We start from the raw sequence: 27,904 nt of genomic DNA, 5'->3' as shown, positions 1-27,904 counted from the left end.
ACAAAGAATGGAAGTCCCTTCCACTGCAGCCAGTTTATTTCTGAGTCCCCTTTAAATCTAATTACCAGTAACCAGCACGTGGCTCCCCACCCCAGACTATGTCTTTATTCATTCCTAACCTTTACCTTGGCAGCCGAAGCATAAAATTCATCAAGCACATTGGACGACCCATGGCACATTTCCTGTTTTCCTCCGTGCCCTCTGCAGGTCACTGACCCACAGAACCCAGCCTTTCCAGGGTTCAGGCGGGACAGGCGGCTGGACAGTTAACAAAGGCCGCACTTCTCCCGGGGGCCAAGGGAAGTCCTGAGCGCAGGTCAGGGTTGTTTGCTTTTGAGGTGTGCTGGGATGAAAGGCACCTTGGAGGTGGAAGGCTCAGCCATTTATTAATTAATTATAATTGAGGGTTTGTTCTTAAGAATGATTCCTTTGAAATTACTTTCCATCAAACAGTGACAGCCACAAAGACATCAGATGCTCAGAACATTCTCCCTTTCCTCAGCATGAATGTTTTTATTCTGGGACCTAAGATTCTGTTCTGATCTGGCTCATCCCTTGGGAGTCTCTCCCACCATCGCTTTAGAGCTGGGATTTGTTTATTTGAGGGGAGCGGAGAATGTGTGTCTGTGTGTTTAATGTCTACTTTTTAAAAGGAAATCTATGCTACACCAAATAACATTTTTGTGGACATTAATCTGACCCTTTTCGGCTCAATGGAAAAACTCCCTGGAAAGATTAGACAGACACCTGAGATTAATACCCACCTAATGTCGTGGGCCACACCTCCGGGTTACAACTGGAAGGGAGAAACAAACTGGTCTATCGACGTGGCTCTAAACAACAACAACGTGTGTGAAGGCCTGGGGCACTTCAAGATTGACCAAGAGGAAACACATGTTGCACAATGATACGATCTTGTTGGTACAGTTGTCAGAGAAGGAAACTCCCACAGCGAAGGGCATAAAACCATCCAGGGCAGTCTGGGGCGGCTTAGTTCTGTGGTGACAGGGAGCAGAGCAGAGCCGGCCCTGCCCTACACACAGATGGGACCATGAACTCCAGACAGAGCTTCAGCCAGACCCCCTCCGGCTCCCTCCTTGGCACAGGAGGCAGCTGGCGCCAGCCAGGGAGCTTCCCCCGGGCTCCTAGCGTCCATGAGGGTGCAGGGGGTGTCCACATCTCCCTTTCTGTCACCTCACCAAGCTGCCTGTCCCCTGGAGGGTCTTGGGGGTCTGGAAGAGGCAGTTCCCTCCTAGGTGGAAATGGGAAGGTGACCATGCAGAACCTCAACGACCGCCTGGCCTCCTACCTGGAGAAGGTGCGCGCCTTGGAGGAGGCCAATACGAAGCTCGAAAGTCGCATCTTGAAATGGCATCAGCAGCGAGATCTCGGCAGCAAGCGAGATTACTCCCAATACGAGGAAAACATCAGAAGCCTGCAGGAGCAGGTAAGATCTTGGGTGACCCTGGAACTCAAGAGGGGGCTGCATTTCCAGGGAACCCTTGGGAGGAGAAATTAGTACGAAAGACAGTTTCCAGGAAAATGGCAAAAGAGCTTAAAGTAATTGTGAATAAAGGTATTTGAGGATATTTTCTCATTATACCTTAAATTTGGACTTGGGAAAGTCTGGTTTGCTTATTCAATCTTCTGTACATAAATGATGTGGAAAATCTAAAAAATCTAAGACAACCAGCTGCTGTTCAGTGTCACTTATGACCCAACGATGTCACAGTAATGACAAGGGCTGGCATGCATTCCTCACATTCAGTATACAAGGCACAAGAGCATTAGTTACTTTCTCGTTACATCAGTTCTGCTCCACCTTAAAGAACTGGCAACAGTGTGATTATCCAGCAAAGAAAGGCTGAGTTATACTATGTTGGAGATCACACCTAAAAGCTGTCACTCCACTAGCAGATAAATCATTGTGACATCCCTGGATATTTCCTCTTGGGGGCTACTTGAAGTTCTGCGTTCTAGATGTTCACAGTTCTGAAAATGGCATATTGCTAGAAAAACATAATAAAATGAACACAATTTTTGGAGTCTTAGAGTTAGGATGAGTTATGGAGATTTCTTTAAAAATAAAGAACTTTCCAACCAAATATTTAAAAAGCTAAGCTTATATACCTTCTGGGACATCTCATAACATTGGCTAGAAGCAGGGGAATCCAGTAATCTCATAGGTTGTTTTTTAATGCTATATAACTTCCCTTTTATGTAAAGCAGTCCCAGAAAATGTCCTGCAAGATCTTGATTTAACCTCTTGTAGAAAGGGCATCACAGGTTTCCAATATTCCTACTTCTCACCACTTAGTCATCCTCACTTGAATGTAGGAAGGACCAATCAAGATAATATAAATCTGTCTTCATAATAAACCCTAATTATTGAATAATCAACCTAATAACTGACTGTGTAATTACCTTAACTATATAGTACATGGTTGTCTTTACAAAAAAAAACAAGGTGACTCAACAATCCTCACCATATTTTTTCATTAATAAAGTTGCTTTGCTTTTAGAATAGAGAGAATAGAAGATTTTTGCAAATGGACAACTGAGACCATAACTCCCAAAAGAAATGTGGGAGTTAGACCTGGTCAAATAATGTATTATCTGACAGCAGAGAGAAGGCGACAAAGAAAGGAGGGAAACATTTATTGAGCACTTGTTGTATGCCAGGCATCATGCTAGGTATTTAATACACTTATCAGTGTTATCCCAAAGCTTTCTGCAATGATGGGAATGTTCTATATCATCTGATTTAATTCTCACGACAACCCTGGGAAAAAACTGAAGCTCATGAAAGTGAAATAGACATCCAAAGGTACCACAAGAGGCAGAGGTGGAATTCTAAGCCAGGTCTGTTTCTGATGGCCTCAATTTCCATGTGGTGTGGTGCTGACTAGCCTACCTCGTACGGCCATGATAGTGTTTATTGATAAAGCTAATGTATTACATTTGCATTGTTAATTAAACAACAAACCTTTCATACACATTACTCATTCTGTGAAGCAAGTATTTTTACCCCTAATATATACATAGATGAGCAGACTGAGACCAAGTGGTTGCCTAAAATCTCCAGAGCAGAGTTGAGAAAAGTGAGTGGGGCCAACGATGAGGGCCTATAAACAACCTGTAAACTTGCCCATGCTCCAGGTGGCCACAGATTCTGGGTTCAGACATTAAATAGGGAGCTTCCTCAGCTTCGAATGCGGCCCTTTTCTGGATTTCTTACCTCAGTTGTTACAGTTTCTCTATAGTAAACAACTCTTGGAAGTTGAGGATGTCTATCTATCCCAGTCTCCCCCATTTGCAGGTGAAAAAACAGAGGCCAAAAGACAACCCACAACTACTTGCGGCTGAGCCCTTCCCGGGCCTTGAGGAAATATTCTGAATAAATACAAGCACTCTCCCACTCTTCTTTAGGGATATTAAATGCTCCTCAAAAAGTCTATAAGAAACTGAGTTCGAAAGTTCATCCAGTCTTTTTGAAACACAGAGGTGGACATAGACGGATATTAGTATAGCTGATAATAGAACTATATTTGGCATTTTGGTTTACATTAAAAAAAATCTCTTTTCCTCTCTCTGATAGGAGATTACACAGCCTGGAGCAATGACGCTGCACTAATACACCAACTAGATTTTTTAAAAAGAATTAACTCAGGGCCCTGGGGAGAATCCAAATGATTAATCATAACACACAATGTAAAACCTATGCCTCATACCTTATTTCTCAATCCATCTTCATCCATTCGTTACTGGATGTCTCAGAAATAGTGGCTGTATCATAATATTCTATCAGGTAACCCAAACAGGGGGAAATAGTTTGGGTGTCTAAATGTGCTCTATGTCAAGTGCATTTCAGAACTTAACACACACGTACTATGAGAATGCTGGCTGGGAAATCAGAGTTTTGACATGGGCTTTGCAATGGATAAGTTATCAGTTCAACTCAGGAAAGCCCAATTAGCCCACGGGTGACATTTTTGATGTTTTCATTCTGTGGAGTATATAGTTCATGGTTTCTTTGGGTGTCATTCCACACCTCAGTGCACAACTAAGGCTAACCCTAGGGGTCCCCAGGCCTTTCTGGATGGAGCTACTTTTATTTCCCATGAGCTTAGAAATGCAAAGGATAAAGAGCCTGGAGGGAAAAGCATTTGGTAACAAAGTCCCTAAGAAGCACCATAGAGGGAAGACAGGGAAATACCTACAGAATCCTATTTTAGAACAAGGGAAGTATCCATAGTACCATTCGGAATCCACCTAAGGAAGGGTCAGCCAGCTCAACTATCTCCACCACAAACAAAGCGGTTGCATCTCAACATATAAATCCTGGGATTTGTCCAATGTAGACATTGGCTCTAGCGACAAAAGTGCAAGATTTTAAAGAACTTTTTTCTGAACTAATTTAGTTTCAACTAATTTTTCAGAGTGTCTAAAGTATGCCCAGAATATACTATGTTACACCATTATTTTATTTAATCTCTTCTAATTCTCATAACTCTTTGAGAAGAGGCTATAATTATTATGAGTACTATTATTGCCATTTTATGGATGGAGAAACTGACACTCAGCAATCTCACTCAACTAGTGAATGTTGGGCAAGATCCCAGGCCTGCTCTTTGAGCCCAAGACCCAGTATTGTTAGCTCTTCTGAGTTGTGCCATTGTGCGTTCATGATACCGAATTCCATGTAATCAACGGAGCTATAAATAGGAACAGGTTTTTTAAAGGTGCCTTTGTATTGAGGTATAGCTTTGTCCTATGAAAATGCTTTCTAAATAAAGGAATTATCCGTATAAATACAAGGGAATGTCACAGGAGTCTCTGGTTCCAACTAAGTTGCAGAAGTTCGGAGCTAGGACCTCTCGGGCCACCTGTTTTTAGTACAAACTCCTTATTTAACGGATAAAGAAATTGAAGCCCAGGTGGTAGAGAGACTGACCCAAGTTCACACCCAAGGTCACAACAGGAAGTTAAAGGAAAATCTTCCAGTTCCTAGTTCAGCACAGTATTTGGCACAAAACTATTATTATACCTTTGACACTAAGACATCTTCCACCCAATTTTTCTGAAGACAGTGACATACATCAAATGTGCACTATTTCTCTGATTACAACCACCAGGAAGTATTTACAAATCACATGTAAACACAATCGCTCAGCTAGACATTTTCAATAATATTTTTCTTTTAAAAGACATCTAGTGAAAGTCTTTAGAGGTTTTAACATAGTTAAAGTTTATTAAGCTGCTTCATTCGATGGTAAAGAATTATTTCAGTTAATATTTTAATAGCTGTAATTGGGGCATTCTCCTCATGGAATAATTTACAAATACACATCCCTATAAGTTATGTATATGACTACAGTCTCTTTGGACAAAAATATGTATGGTATGTGATGACTATTATAAAATACATTTCAAATTAGTTTAAATGTACTGTAAAATACATTGAAAATGAGTTTGATAAACTAACGTCAGTAATACTGTGTATCAGTGATACTGATCAGAAACACGAATGTTATCGCAGGAAGAATCTAAAATAATTATTGCATTTTAGGGGCACCAAACTAATATGCACGATAAGAAAAGGATCAGAACCTAAATCACTTTTAACATCTCAAGATGTGGATGAGCTTAAGCAAAACACTAAGCTACATTCATAGTACTCGAGGGTTGAAGGCATTTTGAACAATTACTCTCTTTCCCTTTCCTGTATCATGCTTTCAGCATTTGCATCAGCCCTGGCCTGTCAAAACTCCATGTAAAAAAAGACAGTGCAGGCCATATCCTTACGACAAATACAGTCTTCTGCTTTGCACCTAGTAGGTGCTCAGTAAATGTTGATTGATTTGATTATTCATTGTTCCGCTGCCAGAAGAAGATATACAAGTCATACACCCAGGTGACTAGAGGGCAGAAACGAAGCTTTCCTGTGCAGTGTGTCCCACTGAAATGACTCTTCACATGTTTTACAGGTAATGAATGGTAAGCTGAGCAATGCCCAGGTCATTCTTCTCATTGACAACGCCAGGATGGCGGTGGATGACTTCAACCTCAAGTAAGTTCCTTCTTCACAGTGTGTGTGTGTGGGTGGGGGAGGGGGTGGTTTTGTTTTATTTGGGTTGCTTTTGTTTTTGTTTTGCAGAAGGAAAATTTATCTCACCACTACCCACATATAAAGTCTTACGAAAATATACTTAAACCGGATATAAAACACTCTCTTTGGTGTAATGAACTTTGAATATGAACCAAGAATTACATGTTAAAAAATTATTGTTCATTTTGGGGGTATGATAATGTTATTAGGCTTATTTTTTTAAATATATATTTGTTTCTTTTTTTTATTTTTATTTTTTTTATTGGGGAAGGGGAGCAGGACTTCGTTTGGGGAACAGTGTGTACTTCCAGGACTTTTTTTCCAAGTCAAGTTGTTGTCCTTTCAATCTTAGTTGTGGAGGGTGCAGTTCAGTTTCAAGTTGTTGTCCTTTCAGTCTTAGTTGTGGAGGGCGCAGCTCAGCTCCAGGTCCAGTTGCCGTTGCTAGTTGCAGGGGGCACAGCCCACCATCCCTTGCGGGAGTTGAACCAGCAACCTTGTTGTTGAGAGCCCGCGCTCCAACCAACTGAGCCATCCGGGAGCTCAGCTCAAGGTGCCTTGTTCAATCTTAGTTGCAGGGGCAGAGCCCACCATCCCTTGCGGGACTCGAGGAATTAAACCGGCAACCTTGTGGTTGAGAGCCCACTGGCCCATGTGGGAATTGAACCGGCAGCCTTCGGAGTTAGGAGCATGGAGCTCCAACTGCCTGAACCACTGGGCCAGCCCTAAATATCTTTTTCTTAAAAGATGCATTCTGAAGTAGTTAGGGATGAAATGTCACAATGTGTGTAATTTACTTTAAAATACAAAATGGAATACAGATGAGGTAAATACGGCAAAATGATAATGCTTGCCAAATCTAGGTGATGGGCATGTGGTTGTTTAGTATTTTATTCTCTCTAACTGTAAAAAAAAATAACATTGAGTCATCATCCCAGAAAGACATGCATGAAACAGACATACAAAGAACATACAGCATGGATTAATTTGCTCCCATTAAACCTAAGAAGAGATCCACCTCTAAACCAAGGTGAGTCCTTACAAAGATCACGCCTTCCAACAACAGGTGTACTTTTCCCTCCTTCTAACCAAAGGTATGAAAATGAGCACTCCTTTAAGAGAGACTTGGAAATTGAAGTTGAGGGTCTCCGAAAGACCTTGGATGACCTGACCATTATCACAACAGACCTGGAACAGGATGTCGAGGGGATGAGGAAAGAGCTCATCCTCATGAAAAAGCGCCATGAGAAGGTAGGACTCCCCAGGAGTCACCAGCACAGCTCTTAATTTAGACATTTCAATAGCTACAGAAGAAACCACCTCTATGCCAGTGCTATTGTCCTTCAACCTAAATCATCATCAGGAACCATATAAACATCGAATCTTTCCAATTTCAAGGTTATCTACTCAAATGCCAAATACAACAGCCAAAACACAATCACAATTAACAATGGACTGGTCAACAATTTTAATACACAGTGCTTACCTAGAGTTGTTTGTCAACATGATACTGGAAGAATAAATGTGTGAGAATGAACTTCCTTCTTTGACCCAAGGTGCAGCAAATTGAGGGACAATAGAGTAAAGAGAATCTGCCACTGACCAAGGTAAATATGACTATGGAGTGGCAAAAATAAAGAATCCTAATTTCCGGAAACATTTATCCAACTTTCAAAACATTACCATCTATCTAAAGTCCCTGAGACTTGAGAAAATGACAGAAAAATGATCCTTATTTTAGGCGAACAAAATTGCTTATGAACATCGAAGAGCCTCGGTTTCTGAACCGCTGGTTAGACAATGACTGTTAATTAACCCTCTCCTTTGGTCTCTTGGTTTTCGTGATATCCTATGGGCGTCAGTCCTACAGAGCCCATTATAACGCACGGAAGAGATTTTAAAAGCTTCTACACCTTTTGGTTTTGGGTTATTAAAGCTTTGGTCTGAAACCTGAAATGCTCAACTGCTTAGTTATGTCATTGCTTCCCCCATGACAATTTACTGACGAGTACTCTACGCGCTACGCAAACATAATTCTTGCTGAAACATTTCACCAGGGATTAAGTCCGTAATCATAACGGCCATTTTATTACCTGTCTGATGCTATTCTTTATGTTGTAAAAGTATAAGAGGGAAAAACATCACATAATGTTTTGTCATCAACAAGTAATAACTGAGAAGCCAAACCAAACCAGTGAACGAGCAGCAACCACATAAGCTGGATTTTTAAAAGATCCATTCACTGTTGCAAATCAACACACTCCTTTCTGATTGTCTCAGCCAATTCATTTTCTTTCTTTGTGATTAAACAGGAAATGGAGGGACATCATGTGCCAACGGACTTCAAGGTCAATGTGAAGGTGGATACAACCCCGGGGGAAGATCTGATTAAGGCCCTGGAGGATATGAGGCAGGAATACGAGTTTATGATAAAGAAGAAGCACCAAGACTTGGATGCTTGGTATAAAGAGAAGGTAAAAGAAAGGTGCCCAAACTTCCCGAAGGTTCCATTTCTACGTGGTCCAATGCCAACACCTCTGCTCTTTGCTTGGTCTCACAGTCAATGGCCACAGCCCAGGAGGGGACCAGTCCAACAGTTGTTCAGAGCAGCCAAAGTAACATCCATGAGTTGAAGCGCACTTTCCAGGCCCTGGAGATTGACCTTCAGACACAGTACAACAGGGTGAGTCTGAGCGAGGAGAACCTGAGTCAGGTGTCACCTCCTCCACAAAGCCTTCCTGTTCTCTCTCTTGGGCCCAATACCCCAGCTCCCCTGGGACATCTCTCACTTCTCACTTTCCATCCAAATTGTTCATCACGAGAATGACAATACGAGCTATCATGTGTTGCGTGTCCACATTGTACTGGACGGTGTGCTAGGGAGTCCATTATGTTCAACATCATTAACCCTCACATGAACCTTTCCGGGTAGATCTTAGTGTCCCCTACTTTAGAGATGAGGAAACCAAAGTTCCAAACAATTAAGTAAATTGGCCACAGGCCCACAGCTAAGTGGTCGGTGATGGAGCCACATGGTATGTGGGGGGCCGGGCAGCTCTCAACGCCCATAATCTCTATCAGGGCTCTCCCCACTTACAACCAGGCTGTTCCCCAAAAGCTCATAGAGAAAAATTCTGGTGCCCACATGAATTGGTGGCAAATCCAGGCCTGGCTGACTCCAAAGTACTGCCCTATTCATTACGAATGTCTTATCACCCAACAAACTGTAAATTCTTATGTCTCAGTCATTTCTATAATCTCCAAGGTTTTTAGTGAAGTGCTACGCGTGAGTGTCATAAGCACTCAAAATTCATTAAGCGAAGTCTATCTGAATCTTCTAATCGTTCACCAATATCATTCCTGAGTGCTCCTCTACCCTTGGTTTTGGGGAGAAATTATTAGTTCCTTTTGTTGCAGGCACACATGGTAAATTACTGTTAGGTTTTAGGAATCGGTGATGGTGAGCAGATATTTAAAATCTGCACTGTCAAGGTGATAATGCATGCAGAAATAATTGCAGTGTTTTACAGCTTTCGAAACATTTTAATATACAGTACTTCACAACAATCCTGCAAGGTCAGCAAGGCATTCATACCCGTTTTCATGCATTCTACTATCTGACACTATTCTAAGCATGAAGGACTCAATAATAAATGATTTTATATTCTCCCAAGGAGGATAGACAATGAATGCACAAATCATCAAAATATACATTAGATGGAGAAAAGTGCTCAAAAAAAAAAAGAAAAAAAATGAAGCATGGGAGAGAGGTAAGCCACACCAGGGTGAAATGCTGCCATTTTAAAAGATGGTCAGGAAAGGCTTTACTGTTAAGGTGATAGCTGAGCAAAAACCAAAATGTGGTAAGGAGGTGCATTCTGTGGCTATGGGGAGGGGGCCCCAGGTGGAGGGAACAGCAAATGCAAAAGCTCTGAGGCACAGGTGTGTCCACTGGGTTAGAGGAACAAAGGGAAGCCAATGTGACTGCAGTGAGTGAACAAAAGGGAGAGAAGAAGGGAGGAAAGGGCAGGGGAGGGGAGGTGAGGGGGGGGGAGGGGAGGGGAGGGGAGGGGAGAGAAGAGCAGAGTAGGAAAGGGAGGAGGGGAGAGGAGGAAAGGAGAAGAGGAAAGGGAGGGGGAAAGGGAGGGGAGGGGAGAGGAGGAAAGGGAGTGGGGAGGGGAGAGGAGGAAAGGAGAGGAAGAAAGGGAGGGGAGAGGAGAGGAGGCCATGGGGTAACAATGGAGCCAGATTGTGTAGCCTTGACCCTTGGAGGGAGGTCAAGAGGAATTTGAAACAGCAGGTATACACCCCTCTTTGAGGAGTTTTACTGCAAATGAAGGAGAGCAGAGATGTTGGATGATAGCTGAAGGTAGATACGGGTTTAAGAGAGAAAAATTTTAAGGTGGGAGAAATTATTCTACAGAGGGTGCCAGAAAAATGTATACACATTCTAAGAAAGGAAAAAACTGTATTAAAATTATGCTGATGGTAACCACTTTGAGCATCTCTTGTAATTGCAGAAGTCAAACGTGACTTGTATTCTTTTGTTATTGGTATACATTGAGTATTACAATATTAATACAGATGTTTCCTCTCTTAAAATGTGTGTACATTTTTCGGGCACCCTCTGTATGTGAAATCTGGTGGGAATAACCTAGTAGAGAGAACAGTGATGACGCAAGAGCCGGGCAATGTGGAGATGACAGGAGCACAGACACTCATGTATAATAACAGGAGAGAAATGAGCACCTGGACACAGAGCCACGGATGCGGATGGAAGTGATGGTGGGGTCTCCTAATTGCTTTCATTTCCTCAGTGGCATATGAAGCAAGGCTGAGAGAAAGGATGGGGAGAAGGGAGGTTTGAGGACAGAGGAAAGGAACGAAACAGCCCTGGGGAGAACCGGAGTGGTTAGACCCGGGACACGTGGTTTAACGACCGAGCAGCATTAAATGAGCACCCGCAGCCATGATAAAGCGAGGGGATCCATCCAGCGCAGTTATGAGTTCCTCTTTGAGGTTCAAGTTATGGGCTCCCCAAAAGCAGGTGGGTGGTAAATCCAAACACAACAGGGATTTGAACTCAGTTCTCTGTATCCTAGGCCAACAACTTCATTTTGCAGCTTTTAGAATTTCCTCAGTAATGACAATTTGTTACCATTGTCATAATCAAAAAGTATTGCTTGTGAGGAGGGTTGCCAGATTTACCAAATTAAAACAGACACTCAGTTAAACTTGAATTTCAGATAAACAACAGAGCGTTCTTGCTATAAGTATGTCCCATGCAATACTGGAGCAATACTTGGGACATACTTGTACTAAAAAATTACTCATTGCACATTTGAAATTCGAATTTAATAGGTGCCTCTATTTTATTTGGCATCCCTACTTAAGACCCTTCTCTGAAGACACAGAGAGACGGCAGTCCCAGCTGCTGTTTCTCTCTAGGAGTCTTCAACCTGGCCAGAGACAGAGGTCAGCATAAGGAGGTAAGGAGCAGGCTAGGGCGGGCGCCATGTGCCCAATCCAGAATAAGTAGCGTAAACAATAAAGACGACAGGAGTGCAGCAGACTTGCCAAGAGAACCCTGACACGAAGGTTTTATGCCCAGAAAAATGCACTTCAAGAGTCCAGCCCCTGCTCAACTCCTGACCACCCGAACCCCAAACCTGTAAGTCTGCCCACCTCTCATCCTCGCATCCCCAGCAGCCACCAGGACACCTAGCAGAGTGGTCAGCATATTCTAACTACTCCACAAGCACGCATTATTGAATCAATCAAGCCATCAGTCAATTCATGTTAGACATAGCGTTTCCTCTTTCAGAAATCTGCTTTAGAAAACATGCTATCAGAGACGCAGTCCCGGAACTCCTGCCGGCTCCAGGACATGCAACAGACCATCTCCCACTACGAGGAGGAACTGAGACAGCTCCGCCATGACCTGGAGCGTCAGAACAACGAATACAAGGTCCTTCTGGGCATCAAAGTCCACCTAGAGAAGGAAATCGCCACCTACCGCCAGCTCCTGGAGGGAGAGAGCCAGGGGTAAGGCAGAGGCGGTGAGGGGAGGGAAGATGAAAAGGGCATGACACTCCCACGTTTGCGTTCATGGACCGTAAGGTTCTGTTAGCAAGCATCACTCGAGAGCAAAAAGTTTCTGTTGAATTTCTCCCAAAGATACTTAGATCAGGTTGTAGTTCATGAAGCAGCAAGTGTGAATTAATCAGGTATTACTTCCAGGACACAGAGATTTGAGGTCAACAGCTAAAATTAATATATTAAACTCTCTAGAAAGAAACACTAAGAAGGTTTAGCGCTAGTATTTCCCAGGGGGAATGCACTCCATTTTGGCTCCAAAGAAAGGATGGCTGAGGGAATATTTCAGCCTAACAGCAGATTCATAAGAGATTGAAGTATCTAGATTTTCAGTCTGTTAGTTCTGATCACCTCGGGAAATAGCAATAACCGGCTACGAAAAGGGAGCCTACATTTTATGACCTAAGAGAAAGGGTTAGAAGTGTTTTTTTTTAACCCATAAATAGTTATAGGACAAAACTGTAAATAGTCTGGGGTGGGGGTGGGGGGGGGCAGTTACTGACTTCAGATCCACACACTAGAAAGGACCCTGCTGGGGGTCAAAACCTGCAGGCTGCTGAAAGGATGGGGGTGGTTCCGAGACTTCCCCTGACCCCAGGGTTAGTAAGAGGCCTATTCACTGCCTTCTGGACCCAGGAGGGTTCTCTCCTGAACTCCTGACCTTGAGACTACAAAGCTCAGACAATTATCCTCATTAAAGAGCTATGAATTTACAAGCAGGCAAAGGAAGTAAGGTCATCTTGAGAAGTTTTTTTTTTATTGTTGCCAAAACTAAAATGAGCTTTAACTTTTTATCACTTTTATAGGACAATGGAAGAATCTAAGCTGAGCATGAAAGGTAAAAAACTGTCTTTCATTGTTTCAATCTATTTTTTTTAAATCAGCATATTTATCCATTCTGCAGTACTCATAATCTTAGTGTACTCCCAAATGGCCAGTGTTTAATTTTTCTTTTACTCCCAAATGGCCAGGAATTTTGAAAAACAAATTGGATAATACAGAACAAAGTGAGCCCTCAATGTTGTCCTCAACAATATATATGAAAGCGCTTTGCAAGCAATAGATAAAAATAATCACTAAAACTCATAGACACAGACAATAGTTTAGTGGTTGCCAGAGGGTAAGCGGGGTGGGGGGTGGGGGGTGGGAGATGAGGGTAAGGGGGATCGAATATATGGTGATGGAAGGAGAACTGACTCTGGGTGATGAACACACAATGGTATTTATAGATGATGTAATACAGAATTGTACACCTGAAATCTATGTAATTTTACTAACAACTGTCACCCCAATAAATTTAATAAAATAAAATTTAAAAAAAAAAGAAAGGCAAGTTCAAGAAATTGGCTCTGTTACAACACAGCTTTCTGCCCCATAAAAAAAAAATAATAGTAATCACTAATATTATTATTATATCTCTGTTACAGTAAACAGAATCTGTTTACTAAACAAGGAAACTGGTTTTTCTTGGAAATTACAAGGAAATGGTTTCACATAAGTTCCCAAACTATATTCTGTTGAGCACTGCTGTCCCATGAGATTTAAATTGTCTATTATTAGGTTGGTGCAAAAGTAATTGGGGTTTAAAAGGTTAAAAAATTGCAAAAACCACAATTAATCTTTTGCACCAACCTAATATGAACAATGTGTTCTATGGCCAGATACGGCTGGGAAGACTGTACCCTTCTCCTCTTGGCGAAGAGCCATGTTGTGTTTCAGTCCATTAAAGATGCAACAAGTGCTGGATGGGGAAGAAAAGGAACAAGAAATAGAAAGAAACAACAGAAGTTCAACTTTGTTAAACCCAGTGTCCCCAAATATCTTTGATCCGGGAACTCTATTTTCTCAAATTACTATCTCACAAAAGTTCCAAGAAACCAGTCTGGGACAAGGGGCACTTTCTGATTTGTTTGTGGTAAAAATGTCCTAAGGCATTAGGGGTTCAGAGAATCAGAGTTCCAGTAACCATCACAGAACAGCTGTCTAACAGCTACCCCTCTGCCAGGTCCCGACAGACGGTCCTTCCCCCTCTCCTCACCCATGTCCAGGGGTGGGGAACCCATTACTTGATGGGGTGGCCCAACCTACTGTTGGAGAGGTTTAATTTTAACAAAGTTCTCCCTGCATCTCTGTTAATGGTTTCAATTCTTCCCTCTCGTTTAGAATCAGTTGATTGATGTCAACAAAACACTATTCAAATAAATCATATCTTTGAAAAGTGTGACCGTAATAAACATCACTGGCTTCTCGTCCATCCCTCACATGGCATGCTTTCTAGATCTTAAAATGAGGTGCCCAGAATGGCATTCAGTGCCCTGCAAGCTCAAAGAATCTGTGATGCAAGTGCCACAAAGCCCACATAAGCAGAAAGGACTCCTCGAGTGCTTGTGGTCAGAGACTAGATGCTGCTTCAGGCATGCCTGGGACGACCTCTAGAAGATGACACTGTTCAGACACCCTCATTTCCTGGAGGGTAGGCGAGCAAAACTTTCCTTGGTGAGATCCCCTTTCATTCTAGCAGAGAGAGCCATATTGCCTAGTGATCACTGTGGAAGGCAAAAAAGAGCCTTCTGGTGCTGAGAGCAGGGAACTGAAAATAGCACATACAGTTCAGATTGTGGAGGGACCATGGCAGTGACCTCTTTATTGCTCTTTCTTTCAGCGTCTGCAGCTCCAAAGATCAAGGCCATCACACAGGAGAGCATCAATGGAAGAATAATTTATTCTCAAGTGAATGAGATCCAAAAGTGTGCGTGATGCCAATAAAAGTTTCTGCCTGTTGTAAAAATTACTTTTTCGCAATGGAAAGTCCTTGCCCAGACACAAATGGGTGAGTCCAAAGAGGTATCCTTGGAGTTATCAAACTTGGGAACTTTTTTTTTCCTCTGTAACTGTTGGGACGGCTTTTCCTGCAGGCCCCCCTAAGAGCTCAATCCCCCTCCTCCTCCCTCCTTATCGGAGCTGTCTCCCACAGGCACCATAGTTAGAGGCCTCCCTGTCAAAACAAAGTTGAGGGATCACAGCTGCTAGGGACGGATCTCCCTGGCACCCCGGCCAGATTCCCCCACCCCGCAACCCGGAGGCCTAAACATACAAAACAAAGCGCCTGACCCCAGTCAGTGCTCAGTTCTTTGGGAACAATCCCACTGGGCCCACGGGCGTCATAAAGCTGTGTTCTCCCTGACCTCTGGGAGCCGCTTGGGTTTCTCGGTCCTCGCCGCTTTTCCGCAACATAACAATCTCACCAGACATTCCATAATGATCTTAGTATACTGCTGCACTTTCTGAATCAAAGTATGAGTCCAGGAGCTTAACGCTCTATTTTCCTGCTACAGTCTTTCAATTCCCATCATTGTATACCTGTTCTGTAGCCAATAAAACTCCACACCAGCTGCATCAATGTCTTTTTTATACCATAAGGCAAGATAAGACCTCAAGGTCTCCTCCTGATAAGAGCACTATCCACGAAAGATCCAGAGGGACCTTAGCGTCCACAGCATCCAAACACTGGGCAGAATTCCTACCCCGCAGCCATGCAGCCTGGGGACAACATGTGGCTCACAAGTCTCTCTAGACTTCTGCCAGCAGGAAGGGAAAGAAATAGAGAAAGGGAGGCCCAGAAAAACTCACTGAGAATGTGAGATGACCAAACCTTATTCTAAGAAAGAGAGGGGAAAGAAGGAAGGAAGAAAGGAAGGAAGGAAGGAAGGAAGGAAGGAAGGAAGGAAGGAAAAAAAGGAAAAAAGAAAGAAAGAAAGAAGCAAGTGACCAACAAACCTTAAGGGCCTAAAAGAGACTTAAAGCTAGAAGTGGAAATTCATTTTAAAAAATCCTCATTATAAATAGATACAAAGACCATAAAAGGGGAAGTGACCCATCCAAGATCGGAACTGCAAATATTAGGATCCAGAATATTATGTTGAGGTATAGTAGGGGCTAAAACACAGATACTATGCAGCTCTGTCTTCTAAAGAAGACGCCATTTTCTCAAAGTGTAGCAGTGCGAGCCATTGTCCAAGGTTGGTACAGAGGAGCAATGCTGGAGAAAAGGAAGATAGAAACCCACATACCTACTAAGACATCATCAGAATGTTGTAAGTGGAATTATAGAATATTAACAATTTAAGGGACTGTAGGCACAGGCTAGTCAAACTCTCCCATTTTACAGACAAATAAACTGAGGCCCAAAGCAATAAACACATTTACCCAAACGGTCACTGGATTGTTGCAGCTGGGCCTAGATCCAGCCCTCTTGACTCTATAACAGTTCTTAAACTAAAAGTGGTGTAATTTAGTTCCATTGGCATCTAACTGACAATGTCCCGTGCATTTTTGGTCTGTATGTTTTAACACTCTCTTGGAAAGTATCCCTTTTGATATTTTCTGAACTGGGCATCTGTGAAAACTGGATTAGTCTTCCCTTTAAGGCAATAATTGGTGTTTCTGATTCTTAGTGCCCAAAGAATCTGAGATTAGGCAAAAGGAACCCTGGAGAATCACATCATTGCAAAATGTGTTACTGATATAATTGAAATACATTAATTCTCTGGGGTAAAATTATAACTTTTATCTTTGCTGTGATTACCTCAAAGAATCTCAAAAATAACTACGACCCCAACATCTTCAACGAGTTTTCTTTGTGCAGTATTTGTCTGTGGAAACGTCCGATGTTTAGAGGGGGCAAGAATGGCTCCATAACACACTTCAGTAGTTCTCTTTTTCTATTTCATTTTACGATGAGAACTTCTTTATGTTAACAAGGTACTATTGTCTAAAATCAGATCTAAAAATGAATTTTTTCCCTCTATGTTAGCACCAATTCACTCTGCTATTTTAGACATTACCTCTTTCTTGAAATTTAGAAATTATGTATAAAATATACGTGCTTTCTCAAGGTAAAGTGAGTATTGCTAGCAAAATCTTTCGAAGATTATTCAAAAAGAATATGACAAGCTAAAGAGAAAGTTATAATACTTGACCCAGAAAGTAACCACTAACTTTCCATTTACCATCATAGTTTATATATGATTTGGTAACAGCAAATTGTAATATATGAATAATTTTTCATTTAAGGAGCTAAAATATCCTTACAGTCTTATTAATTTTCACTGTAGCAATGAAGGTGAGTGACTCATCCCAGTTTGCCCAGGAAACCCCTCAGTCCCAGGCAAAGTGGGGTGGTTGGCCAACCTATCAATAAAGAATTACTCTTGTCTCAGTCCATTTGGGCTGCTATCACAGAATCCCGCAGACTGGGGAGCTTATAAACAATACAAACTTATTTCTCATGGTCTGGAGGCTGAAAAGTCCAAGATCAAGACACTAGCACAGTTGCATTCTGGTGAAGACCTACTTCTTGGTTCACGGCCTATGTCCTCACATGATGGAAGAGGCTAGGGAAGCTCTGTGGGGGCTCTTTTGTAACAGCATTAACTCCATTCGTAAGGGCTCTACCCTCATCACCTAAGCATCACCCAAAGGCTTCCCTTAAAACCAGCAACTTTGGAGTTTAGAATTTCAACATAGGAATGTTTCAGACCATAACATCTCTATTTCATGAAGGAGAGACAAGTAGAGAGAAATTAAACCACTTGCCTTAATAAAGAGACAATTGAATGAGATTAGGCTCTAGGTAACCTAAAATAACCTCTTTCCCACATCGAAATCAGCCCCAAAATCTTTTTTAATACCCATTACAAATCAATTAGTGCCTATATGTTCAGATGAGTTGCCAGCCAAATAGGTTTTCATTTATATTTGGTTTTGACCAATGCACACCCAACCCACATAAAGGAGTTGGTAATACATTGAATTGTTTTTATTACTGACATGCTTTCAATAAATAGCAGCTGTTCAATTACCCAAAACCCAGTTGAACAAATAGTTGGCTAACCCAGAGAGGATAAAGTATTACTTTGGAATTATGTATTTATGTTGACATATTTTCAAAAAGTACCATAATATGGTTGGGTGGATAGATCCATTTAATATTTTTCAAACCAATCAAATAGATGCCTTTACTAAATGTTCATTTTTCCATTACTGTTTTTATATACATACGCTGTTAATGATATGTGAAACTGGGAATGAAAGTAAAAATTTATTATTAAGGAACATAGAATTTGTATGTTGGATGGAGAGGTCATAGGCCTGAGAAGGGAGCAAAGACTCGATTTATGGTGAGAAAGGTGTGTAAGAGGAAGGAGAATCTGAGAAAGGTCCTTGGGCACAGGGGTTCTCAAACTTGGCTGCACCTCACGGTCACCTGGGGAATTTAAAAATTCCAATTCCCAGGCCACGTGACAGATCAATTACATTAAGGTTTTTGAAGACTGGGACCCAGGCATCAACATATTTTAAAGATTCCCAAAGTAATTACAATGTACAGCCAAGTTTGATAACCTACCGTTTAACTTCAGGCGAGTGCTTTTGCATTTGTATGTTCCCCGTATTACTAATTTGCTAATATTCCCATAAGAATTAGTGACAGCTAATAGAAAAGTAAGAATCTCCTTTGTGTCAGTCCCAATGGCTTGTGAGTCGAGTTTCATTTTACAGAACTGTGGAGTACTGCTTCCAGGAAGGACAGCTGAATAAAAATGTAGTAGTAAGACTAATGTATTAAAAATCATTTCACAAAACTGCAAACTTACTTCCACATAACTATAGTAAAATCTCTTTCAGGTGCTTAATCAAATATTTTCCCAAAGTGTTAGGTTCCTGTAATGAACGTCTATGACGAAAATTTGCTGTGTTATTTAAGCCTCTTCATTTCTTTTACATCTTAGATTGTTTTTCACAGGAAAGTAAAACAGTCCCATGTGCTGGTAAGAGACTCTTAGGGAAAACATTCTAAGCCAACGGACTTATTTAAATTTAATTTGGGGAACACGCAAAGTCATTCTTTTCTTAAAGAAATATCAGATTGCTTTATATTTATTTCCCAAATGCATATTTTATATTTCTCTAATAATTAAGCAAGCATCACATGTAGTTCAAATTCTTTAAAATGCCAGCATTAGAAAGAAACATAGCAATCAACTGATTGAACCCTCTTATTTAAGAGATGAGGAAGCTAAAGTCTAGAGAGCTTAGCCACGCCTTCCAGGGACTCAAAGCTCGTTCCTACCTCTATGTAACCTACATGGAGCATCTCTGACATATGGAAACAACAGAACTGAAGAAAGCATCACATAATTTTTTAAACTCATAGCAAATTAAAAATAACAATTCTAAATGTGTGAACTATTGAAAGGTCAAAATAATTAAGGTATGAGTTTTTAAACTTGAACCAATTTGTAAAACATCCCAAAAATTGCAAGAAAAAAGTAAGTCTGAGATAGGTACAAGAGGTTAGATGTTTTTCTTTCCTTTACAGATGGTCTTAAATAGTTTAACACAGACTATACATAGCATGGAGATTTTTGAAAGTTTAGATTGTGTCAAATAGCATACCATTTCTTTGGGATAAAGATAACAATTTCAGAAGTACCTTTTATGGATATTAGCAACATTGTACCATTGTTACATTATACCTATTTAGCCTTTCACAACAGAAAATGCATATTAAAAAATGGTATTATTTTCTGAGTGTTTGGTAGTTACTGGTGGCCCCAATGAATCGATACCACCAGCACTCATGCCTTTCTGTATTCTCTCCCACATTTACTCTGGTCTTGGCCATGTGACTTGATTTGGCCAATGGAGTATCAGCAAACATGACACAAACAGAGGTTTAATAAATGCTTACACATTGGGGCTTATCCTCTTGGAATGCTCTCTCTAGGAAGTTAGCTACCATGTAAGAAGTTCATTTACCATGAGACTACCATGCCATGCAGAAATCTAAGCTAGCCACATGGAGAGGCCACATGAAGGAAAACTGAGGAACTCAGCCAATAGCCATAACTGAAGCAACAAACTTGACTCTGACTAAGCCATTCCAGCTACTTCCCAGCCAGTTGAGCCAACCCAGCTGAGGCCCTAGACATCATGGAGCAGAGATAAGCCATCCCCAGTCTTCTGAATCTGAAATTCTGACCCTCAAAATTATGAACAAATAAAACGCACTGTTTTAAGCCAGTAAGTTTTCATGCGGCAATGGATAACCAAAAAAAAAAAAAAAAAGTATTAAAAATAGGAGAGTTTATTATTTGCTCAGTGACAATAGCTAATTTAAGACTAGTCCATTAGCATCCCACCAAACTTTTGACTAGGATTTTAGTCATTTTAACACCGAAATGGATCTCTACAGAAGTCCTGGTCCAATAACCATAGATGAAACACCAAAGTTCCAAGAGAAAAACAGTCTTCCTTCTTCAAAGATGGCAGAGAGTAGCGTTCCAGTCAAGATGGCAGAGTAAGTAAATGCTGTGCTCACCTACTCCCATGACCACATCAAAATTACAACTAAACTACAGAACAACAATCATTGAGAATCACCTGAAATCTGGCTGAACAGAAGTTTTGTAATTAAGGATGTACAGAAGAAACCATGTTGAGACTGGTAGGAGGGGCAGAGACACAGAACAGGCTGGTCCGACACCCACATGTGGCAGTTAAAAATTGTGAGGGATATCTCAGCTGCAAAGGTCCCCCCCTGAGATGTGAGGGGTCCCACCCCCACACCAGGCTCCCAGCCCAGGGTTCCAGTACTGGAAAGAGAAGTCCCCAAAACTTCTGGCTGTGAAAACCAGTGGAGATTTTGGCTGAGTGAGACAGAGGACTGCTGGAGTCCCAGGCATTCCTCTTAAAGGTCTTACTTGCTGACAGACTAACTCACTCTGAGCTCCAATGCTGGGGCAACAGCTCCAAAGGTGCCAGGGACATACGAGGAGGAAATGAATTGTCTGATTTCAGTCAAGGGCTGGAGAAGCAGCTTTCTCCCAGACAGAAGTGCTGGCAGAGGCTATTGCTCCATTGTTGAGCCTTCCCCCCATCCTGCCTGTACATACAGGTATGTGCTCTATCTGAGTCTCCATCAATCTGGCTAACACTGTTTACCCCGCCCTGGTGATTCTCTGAGACCCTGCCCCAACCCAACTTTCGGAGCCACCCAAGCCACTTCCAGTGACTTTTCCATACAAATAGCTTGTCTTGGCTCATGCTGAGGACTTTCCTAAAATCTCTCAAACGTTCACAAACTCCAAACAAGCAGCATCTGGCCTTGGCATGTCCTATACCTCTGGCTGAGCACTCCAAACCTGGAATTAGCAGCAGCCAGACTCAATTTGCAGCTTAACCTCTTCCCAGGCACCTCCAAGTCCAACACAAGTGACAATGATCTGCAGGTTACTTTGTAGCTCATACCAAGTGGCTCCAGGCAGGGCACAGGCAGCAGCTGACCCTGGCCTGCACCAGAACCCCTCTCAAAAGCCCTCAGAACCAACACACACAATGGCCAGCTTCAGACCACACTAGAGCACTACCAAACCACCTCCACAAAGACACATCAAAAGGGCAGACTCAGCAGGCACCAGGGCCCCACTAAAGCAAATCATGCTCTGTAGGGTTAGCCCCTATACAACAGCTCCTCCACTGTAGTCACAGGGTCATTCCCTCACAACCAATCAGCCTGAGAGCCATTCCCTTCCACTGCTGTGCAAACAGCAACCGAGGTTCAACTACAATAGGAGGGCACACACAACCCACACAAGGGACACACCTGGAGCACCCAGTTCAGGTGACGAGGGGGACTATGCCACTGGGCCCCACAGGACTCCTACTACATAAGGCCACTCTGTTAAGACTGGAAGACACAGCAACTTTACTCAATACATAGAAACAAACACAAGGAGGCAACTAAAATGAGGAAACAAAGAAACATGTTCCAATGAAACAACAGAACAAAGCCCCAGAAAAAGAACTAAAAATGGAGACATGCAATCTACCAGGTGCAGAGTTCAAAACAAGTTATAAGGATGTTCAATGATCTCAGTGAGAACTTCAACAAAGAGATAGGAAATATAAAAATGGAGATTAAAAAAAAATTTTTTTTAATCTAGTCAGAAATGAAGACTACAATAACTGAAATGAAGAATTCATTAGAGGGAATCAGCAGTAGATTAGACTAAGCAGAGGATCAAACCAGTGATTTGAAAGATAAGGTAGCAGAAAACACCCAATCAGAACAGCAAAAAGAAAAAAGAATCCAAAAAAGATGAGGGTTTAAGGGGCCTCTGGGACATCATCAAGCATACCAACATTTGCATCATAGGGTTACCAGAAGGAGAAGCAAGAGAGCAAGGAACTAAAAGCCTATTTAAGAATTAATGATGGAAAATTTCCCTAACCTGGCGAAGGAAATAGATATACAAGCCCAGGTAGCACAGAGAGTGCTAAACAAGATGAACCCAAAGAGGCCCACATCAAGACACATCACAATTAAAATGCCAAAGGTTAAAGACAAAGAGAGAATCTTAAAAGCAGCAAGAGAATAGGAGTTATCTACAAGAGCGCTCCCATAAGACTGCCTGATGATTTATCAACAGGAACTGTGTACGCCAGAAGGGATTGGCAGGAAATATTCAAAGTGATGAAAAGCAAGGACCTACAAGATTACTCTACCAGCAAGGCTATCATTTAGAATTGAAGGACAGATAAAGAGCTGCTCAGACAAGAAAAAGCTAAAGAAGCTCATCACCACCAAACCAGTATTACAAGAAATGTTAGAGGGACTTCTTGAAGGAGGAGGAGGAGGAGGATAAAAAATATGAATAATAAAATGGTAATAACTACATATCTATCAACAATTATTCTAAATGTAAATGGATTAAATGCTCCAACCAAAAGATATAGGGTAGCTGAATGGATAAGAAAACAAACCCTTAAATATGCTGCCTACAAGAGACTCATTTTAGATCGAAAGACACACATAGACTGAAAGTAAAGAGGTGGAAAAAAATATTTCATGGAAATGGAAATTTAAAGAAAAAGAAAAATCTGGGGTAGCAATACTTATACCAGACAAAACAGACTTTAAAACAATGGGTATAACAAGGGACAAAGAAGGGCCCAGTTAATTCTACTTCTGGGTATTTATCTGAAGAAACCTAAAACATCAATTCAAAAAGACATATGTATCCATATGTTCACTACAGCATTATTTACAACAATCAAGACATGGAAGCAACCTAAGTGATTGCCAATAGATGAATGGATAAAGAAGAAGTAGTACATGTATATAATGGAATATTACTCAGCCATAAAAAAAGAAAGAAACCTTGCCATCTGCAGCAACATGGATGGACCTAGAGGGTATCATACTAAGTGAAATAGGTCAGACAGAGAAAGACAAATACCATAAGATTTCACTTATACATGGAATCTAAAAAACAAAATAAATGAACAAACAAAATGAAAACAAACTCATAGATACAGAGAACATTTTGATGGTTGCCAGATGGGAGGGGCATTGAAGGGATGGGCAAAAAGGGGGAAAGGATTGAGAAGTACAAATTGGTAGTTACAAAACACTCATGGGGATGGAGGATATAGCACAGGGAATGTAGTCAATAATCTTGTAATAACTATGTATGGTGTCAGGTGGGTACTAGATTTATTGGGGTGATCACTTCATAAGTTATATAAATGTCTAATCACTATGTTGTTCACCTAAAACAGATATGATACTGCATGTCAACTATAATGGAAAAACAAAAAATTATTTTAAAAAGTAAATGGCAGAGAGTAAAGTCATTACCCATGTATGTTCATAGCTTCTCTCTCTGCCGCTTCACAAACGGGGATGAAGCAGTATGACTGCACCCAGGACAGGAGGGACAGCCCCTGCTCTTCTCTAAAGTTGCTGGATGCCCAGGTAAATGCCTCTCCTTCTTATCTTGGAGTTTCGATTCCCTTTGGCTCTCTTTAAGTTCCTCATTCCAGGGACATTAACATCTTCTCTATAAATATTTACATTTACAGTAAGTATCACAGAGATGAAAAGTTTCACTGAAGGGGATCTGTTTCCAATGTAGATAAGCAATGTTCTCCTCCACCAAGAAACTATAAAGCTTTTACAGATTAAGATGATTGTGAGTATTAGGTAGCTCTTAGTTAGAATGTTTAAGTTTTTAAGTCATTAAGATTCTTGAATATTGTCCACTCATTCTAGGTACGTTTCTTCACAATGTGATACATTAAATGTTATACTCTTATATGGTCTTTAATCAGTAAGTACTTTTAAGATTTTTGGTGTTTTTATATATCCCCTAAGTGTGTTGTCAGTTATTTGTGTATCGTAACAATGTTGGTTTCTCCGACTTACTACATTCCTGACATCATTCCCACGTGTGTGACTCATTCCCCTTCACATTTATTCTATTACAACATCTACATGTTACTACCTTTCTGAAGAGGATTAAAGAGTTTCTAAAATATATTTGCAATGAGGTCATGCAAAAAGCAAAAGAAGACAATGTCTCTGACATACTTCCTGATCTGATGACCTAACCAGGAGTTTTACTGAAGAAGGGTGTGTGTTTGTGTGTGTGTGTGTGTGTGTGTGTGTGTGTGTGTGTTAGTCATACCAGTACATGGATTGTCCTACTCAAAAATACTCTTTGAAATTTAAATTAGAAGCCATGTAATAAAATTATGAGTCATCTAACAAAAACTACAAGTCAAACTATGCTAATTTTTAAAGTATACATACACAACATAATACTCATGCATGTGATACACATGCACACAAATACTAGAAGAAATTTTAACAATAACAACTATTCTTGACTGGACTTTGTATTCCTAATCTCATTTAACATTTGTCACAACACTGCAAGGTATTCTCGTTTTACAATTGAGGAAACGGGGGCTCAAATAGAGTCAATTAATTGACCTCTGGTCATCTAGCTTAAAAATGGTGGAACCAGAATTTGTACCCAATGGACTTGCTCTTTCTACTGTGTCACACAAAGTCAAAAATGGTTGCTTAAGAGTTATTCAAAACATGAACACAGGCAACATGTCTTGATGAACTCTTCCTGATGGTTTTTATCTTAGGTGAGAGTCCAGGGATGAGAAATCTGAATGTACACAGTACTAGAATAATACACAGGAGTCAGAAATACACTCTCAGGACTAGGGAGGAACAGAATTTTATGACCGAGAGCCACCTTCCCATTACCCAAACCCAACAATTCAATCCTCTGTGAACAGAAGTATTCTCTTAACTTGCTACTGTCTTAGCCTAAAACTCTACAGTCAACACTAGGAAAGAGCTTAGCAAGTTCCAAAACCAGAGGACCTCGCCCCTTAGTCTGTCCAGTTAGACCTTACACTCACTCCTAGTTTCTATCAAAATTACCTCTCACTTAGAGAATAAGAAAGGAAGAGAAGAATAAAGAAAAGATGGTAATGATGGTGGCTTCTACTTTACATCCTCAGTTATAAACTTCTGTTCACTAATCTTCAGATGGTTCTCCAGGTTGATTGTTCTATAATTTAGTTGCAACTTTAATGTGGTCATGGGTGGAGGCAAGCACAGAGTTCACCTACTCTGCCATTTTGACCTGAACTCATCAGAAGATGGTAATGATGGATGGGTCACAGTTACATGAAATATATTCAAGAGTCATCAATTGGAAATATTTTATCCATACTCTCATCACAAAGACATACTGTGAAGATTTCCATTCATCATTTCCAACACTCTAAGAAGCAGTAGTTTGGGGTCAACAGCTAAGCCTGTCTTATAAATATATCAGTGCTTCTTAATTTTTAATGTGCATTACATATAACCTGGGGATCTTGTCAAAAATGCAGATTCTGGGTTTCTAGGAGAGCTGGGTTGGGGACCACAGATTGGGGGCATTTCTAACGAGCACGCAGACGATGCTGACGCTGCTGATCCGCGGACCACACTGAGTGTCAAGATCATCGATGAGTTCAGTCCATCTGCCATTTGATAGATCCCCTAGACTGAATGTCTCATCTATAAGCCAGTCTCAATAGATTTAATAGAGATTGAACTGGATGAAAAATATAGCAGGAGAGGTGGCATCATTAGAATCCCATTAGAACAGCCTTGCTCAAAGCAAGTGAAGCTTGCAAGAAAATTGATGGAGTAAGACCTTGAAAGAAGGTGTTTCTTGGTTCTGGTCAGGAGTGGGAAACAGAGTGAAGCTTGGAAACTAAGGAGATCAATCACATTGTCCCAAATTATCCCTGGCTTCAACGCATTCGTGTGAGCCCAAAAAGCTCACCACTAACTGGAGAGAATGAAAAACGTCTGTCCAATGTTATCTATTACGTAGCTAACACAGCACTAGAAAATCTGCCACTATTTACATATGAGTATTAGTAACTTATAAAATTCTCCCTAAATTCACTTCAAGGTCCATTTCTTTACTCTCTGAACCAAACAACGGCTGAAGTTTTAAGGAAAAAACAGCAATATTCTGTCCTATTACACACTAAGCTAAACCAGTATGAACTGGTTGCTTTCATTATTGTTCTTGATGTTATTATTCTTTCTTTTCAAGAAATTCACATATGAGTTGGTATTAAGAAGCAATCAAGGAGTATTTATTAAGCTCCTGACATGTGTCTACTATAGAGCCAGTCACTATTAGGAAGACAAAATAAGGAAGTTCATAAAGTCAGAACTTCAGAGAAGGAAATTAAAATACACAAAACAGTCCCTTGGCCCAACTGTAATTCCTGTCACCCATAATCATCGTAAGTAGCCATAATAATTATTACCTTTGCTGGTGTTATGATAAGGAAATTGATTTGAGCTGAGAGACAAAAAGAAAGCATGTGTGTTCAGTAAAGCCCTTCCACCTTCTTGAAATGTTCTTCCACACCCAACAGAAATTTCGTAAAGCCATCGTGACCCTCTTACCCATTTCCACCAATTCACTCCTATGAGTGGCCTCACACCCTTCTCAAATATCCAGGCCTTACCACACCGCCTTCTCCTTGTGAGGCCCCAGCTTGTTTTTCCAGAGGGCGGCAGTCATTACCTGAATGGCAGGTTTGCTATACAAGCTGCCTTAATGTGGGGCTTTGTAGACATCATGCCTAGCTTGTCATTAGTGGCCTCTGAAAATAATAATCAGCTGGCAGACCAGAAAGAGCATTCCAAGAAAACTCATTAACTCCGTGTTTGGGGAAGCCACGGAAAATCTAAATTTCTTTATTGTTTAGTTATTCAAAGAAAGGTCTAACAAACACACAAGGATAAGCACCTAAAAGTTGAGGAACTACGCTCGCTACAGAACTGAGTTGGAAGAGATCACACGTCTGTGGGTTGGCAGCTCTGGAGAGGGAGGTAGCATCTTTAATCAGGGGGCTGAGTCTTACTTATTGTAGGGACAAGGGTGATTCCATTTCTCACGCTGTACCTTCTTCCTCCTACAATATTACGTGGTTGGAAGGTTCTAGAAGGTTCTCTGCAGGAGACAAGGCATCACTTGTCTTCCTCTTCTGCCCCCACCTCTAGTGTGGCTGCACCTAAGGTCAATATGGTCCAAGGGAGAAGACAGCACTCAAGTCTCCTGTCTTCCACCCCAGCCACACTGTCCCTGGACTCTGTTTCAGACCACACCGGGGCTGCCTTTGAACACCAGATGTCCAGAGTCAGGTCCCTCCCCCATCATTGGAAACAGAAAGAAGAAATAAGCCCCCCCAATGACAAGCACAGCCCTGCTAACGATTTTTACAGCAGGCAAAGTGTTAAAACCACAGTCTCCAGAAAGT

The 27,904-nt window shown here is 41.2% G+C and overlaps 1 protein-coding gene and 1 long non-coding RNA gene across 5 annotated transcripts in view; one reads left to right on the top strand and one right to left on the bottom strand.

Moving 5' to 3' along the window:
* The window catches only part of LOC141568817 (uncharacterized), a 302,708-nt gene that overhangs the window by 207,295 nt on the left and 67,509 nt on the right, over nt 1–27,904 (bottom strand). The window lies entirely within an intron of this gene.
* KRT23 (keratin 23) lies at nt 991–14,993 on the top strand. Its single transcript, XM_019747741.2, has 8 exons — nt 991–1,447; nt 5,988–6,070; nt 7,201–7,357; nt 8,419–8,580; nt 8,667–8,789; nt 11,931–12,151; nt 13,009–13,040; nt 14,865–14,993. The coding sequence occupies exons 1-8, from the start codon at nt 1,052–1,054 to the stop codon at nt 14,957–14,959; spliced, it is 1,269 nt and encodes a 422-aa protein (XP_019603300.2). The 5' UTR covers nt 991–1,051; the 3' UTR covers nt 14,960–14,993.

Source organism: Rhinolophus sinicus, linkage group LG15, assembly GCF_036562045.2.
Source record: "Rhinolophus sinicus isolate RSC01 linkage group LG15, ASM3656204v1, whole genome shotgun sequence".
Taxonomy (NCBI): domain Eukaryota; kingdom Metazoa; phylum Chordata; class Mammalia; order Chiroptera; family Rhinolophidae; genus Rhinolophus; species Rhinolophus sinicus.
The sequence above is the reverse complement of the archived record's forward strand: the minus strand, read 5'-3'. Positions and strand labels throughout refer to the sequence as shown.

Bases quoted from the DNA above. Each gene is read 5' to 3' on its own strand.
- KRT23 (XM_019747741.2), top strand. From the start codon at position 1,052: ATGAACTCCAGACAGAGCTTCAGCCAGACCCCCTCCGGCTCCCTCCTT. The intron at 8,581-8,666 runs GTAAAAGAAAGG...TTGGTCTCACAG, and splicing joins ATGCTTGGTATAAAGAGAAG to TCAATGGCCACAGCCCAGGA. The intron at 13,041-14,864 runs GTAAAAAACTGT...TCTTTCTTTCAG, and splicing joins ATCTAAGCTGAGCATGAAAG to CGTCTGCAGCTCCAAAGATC.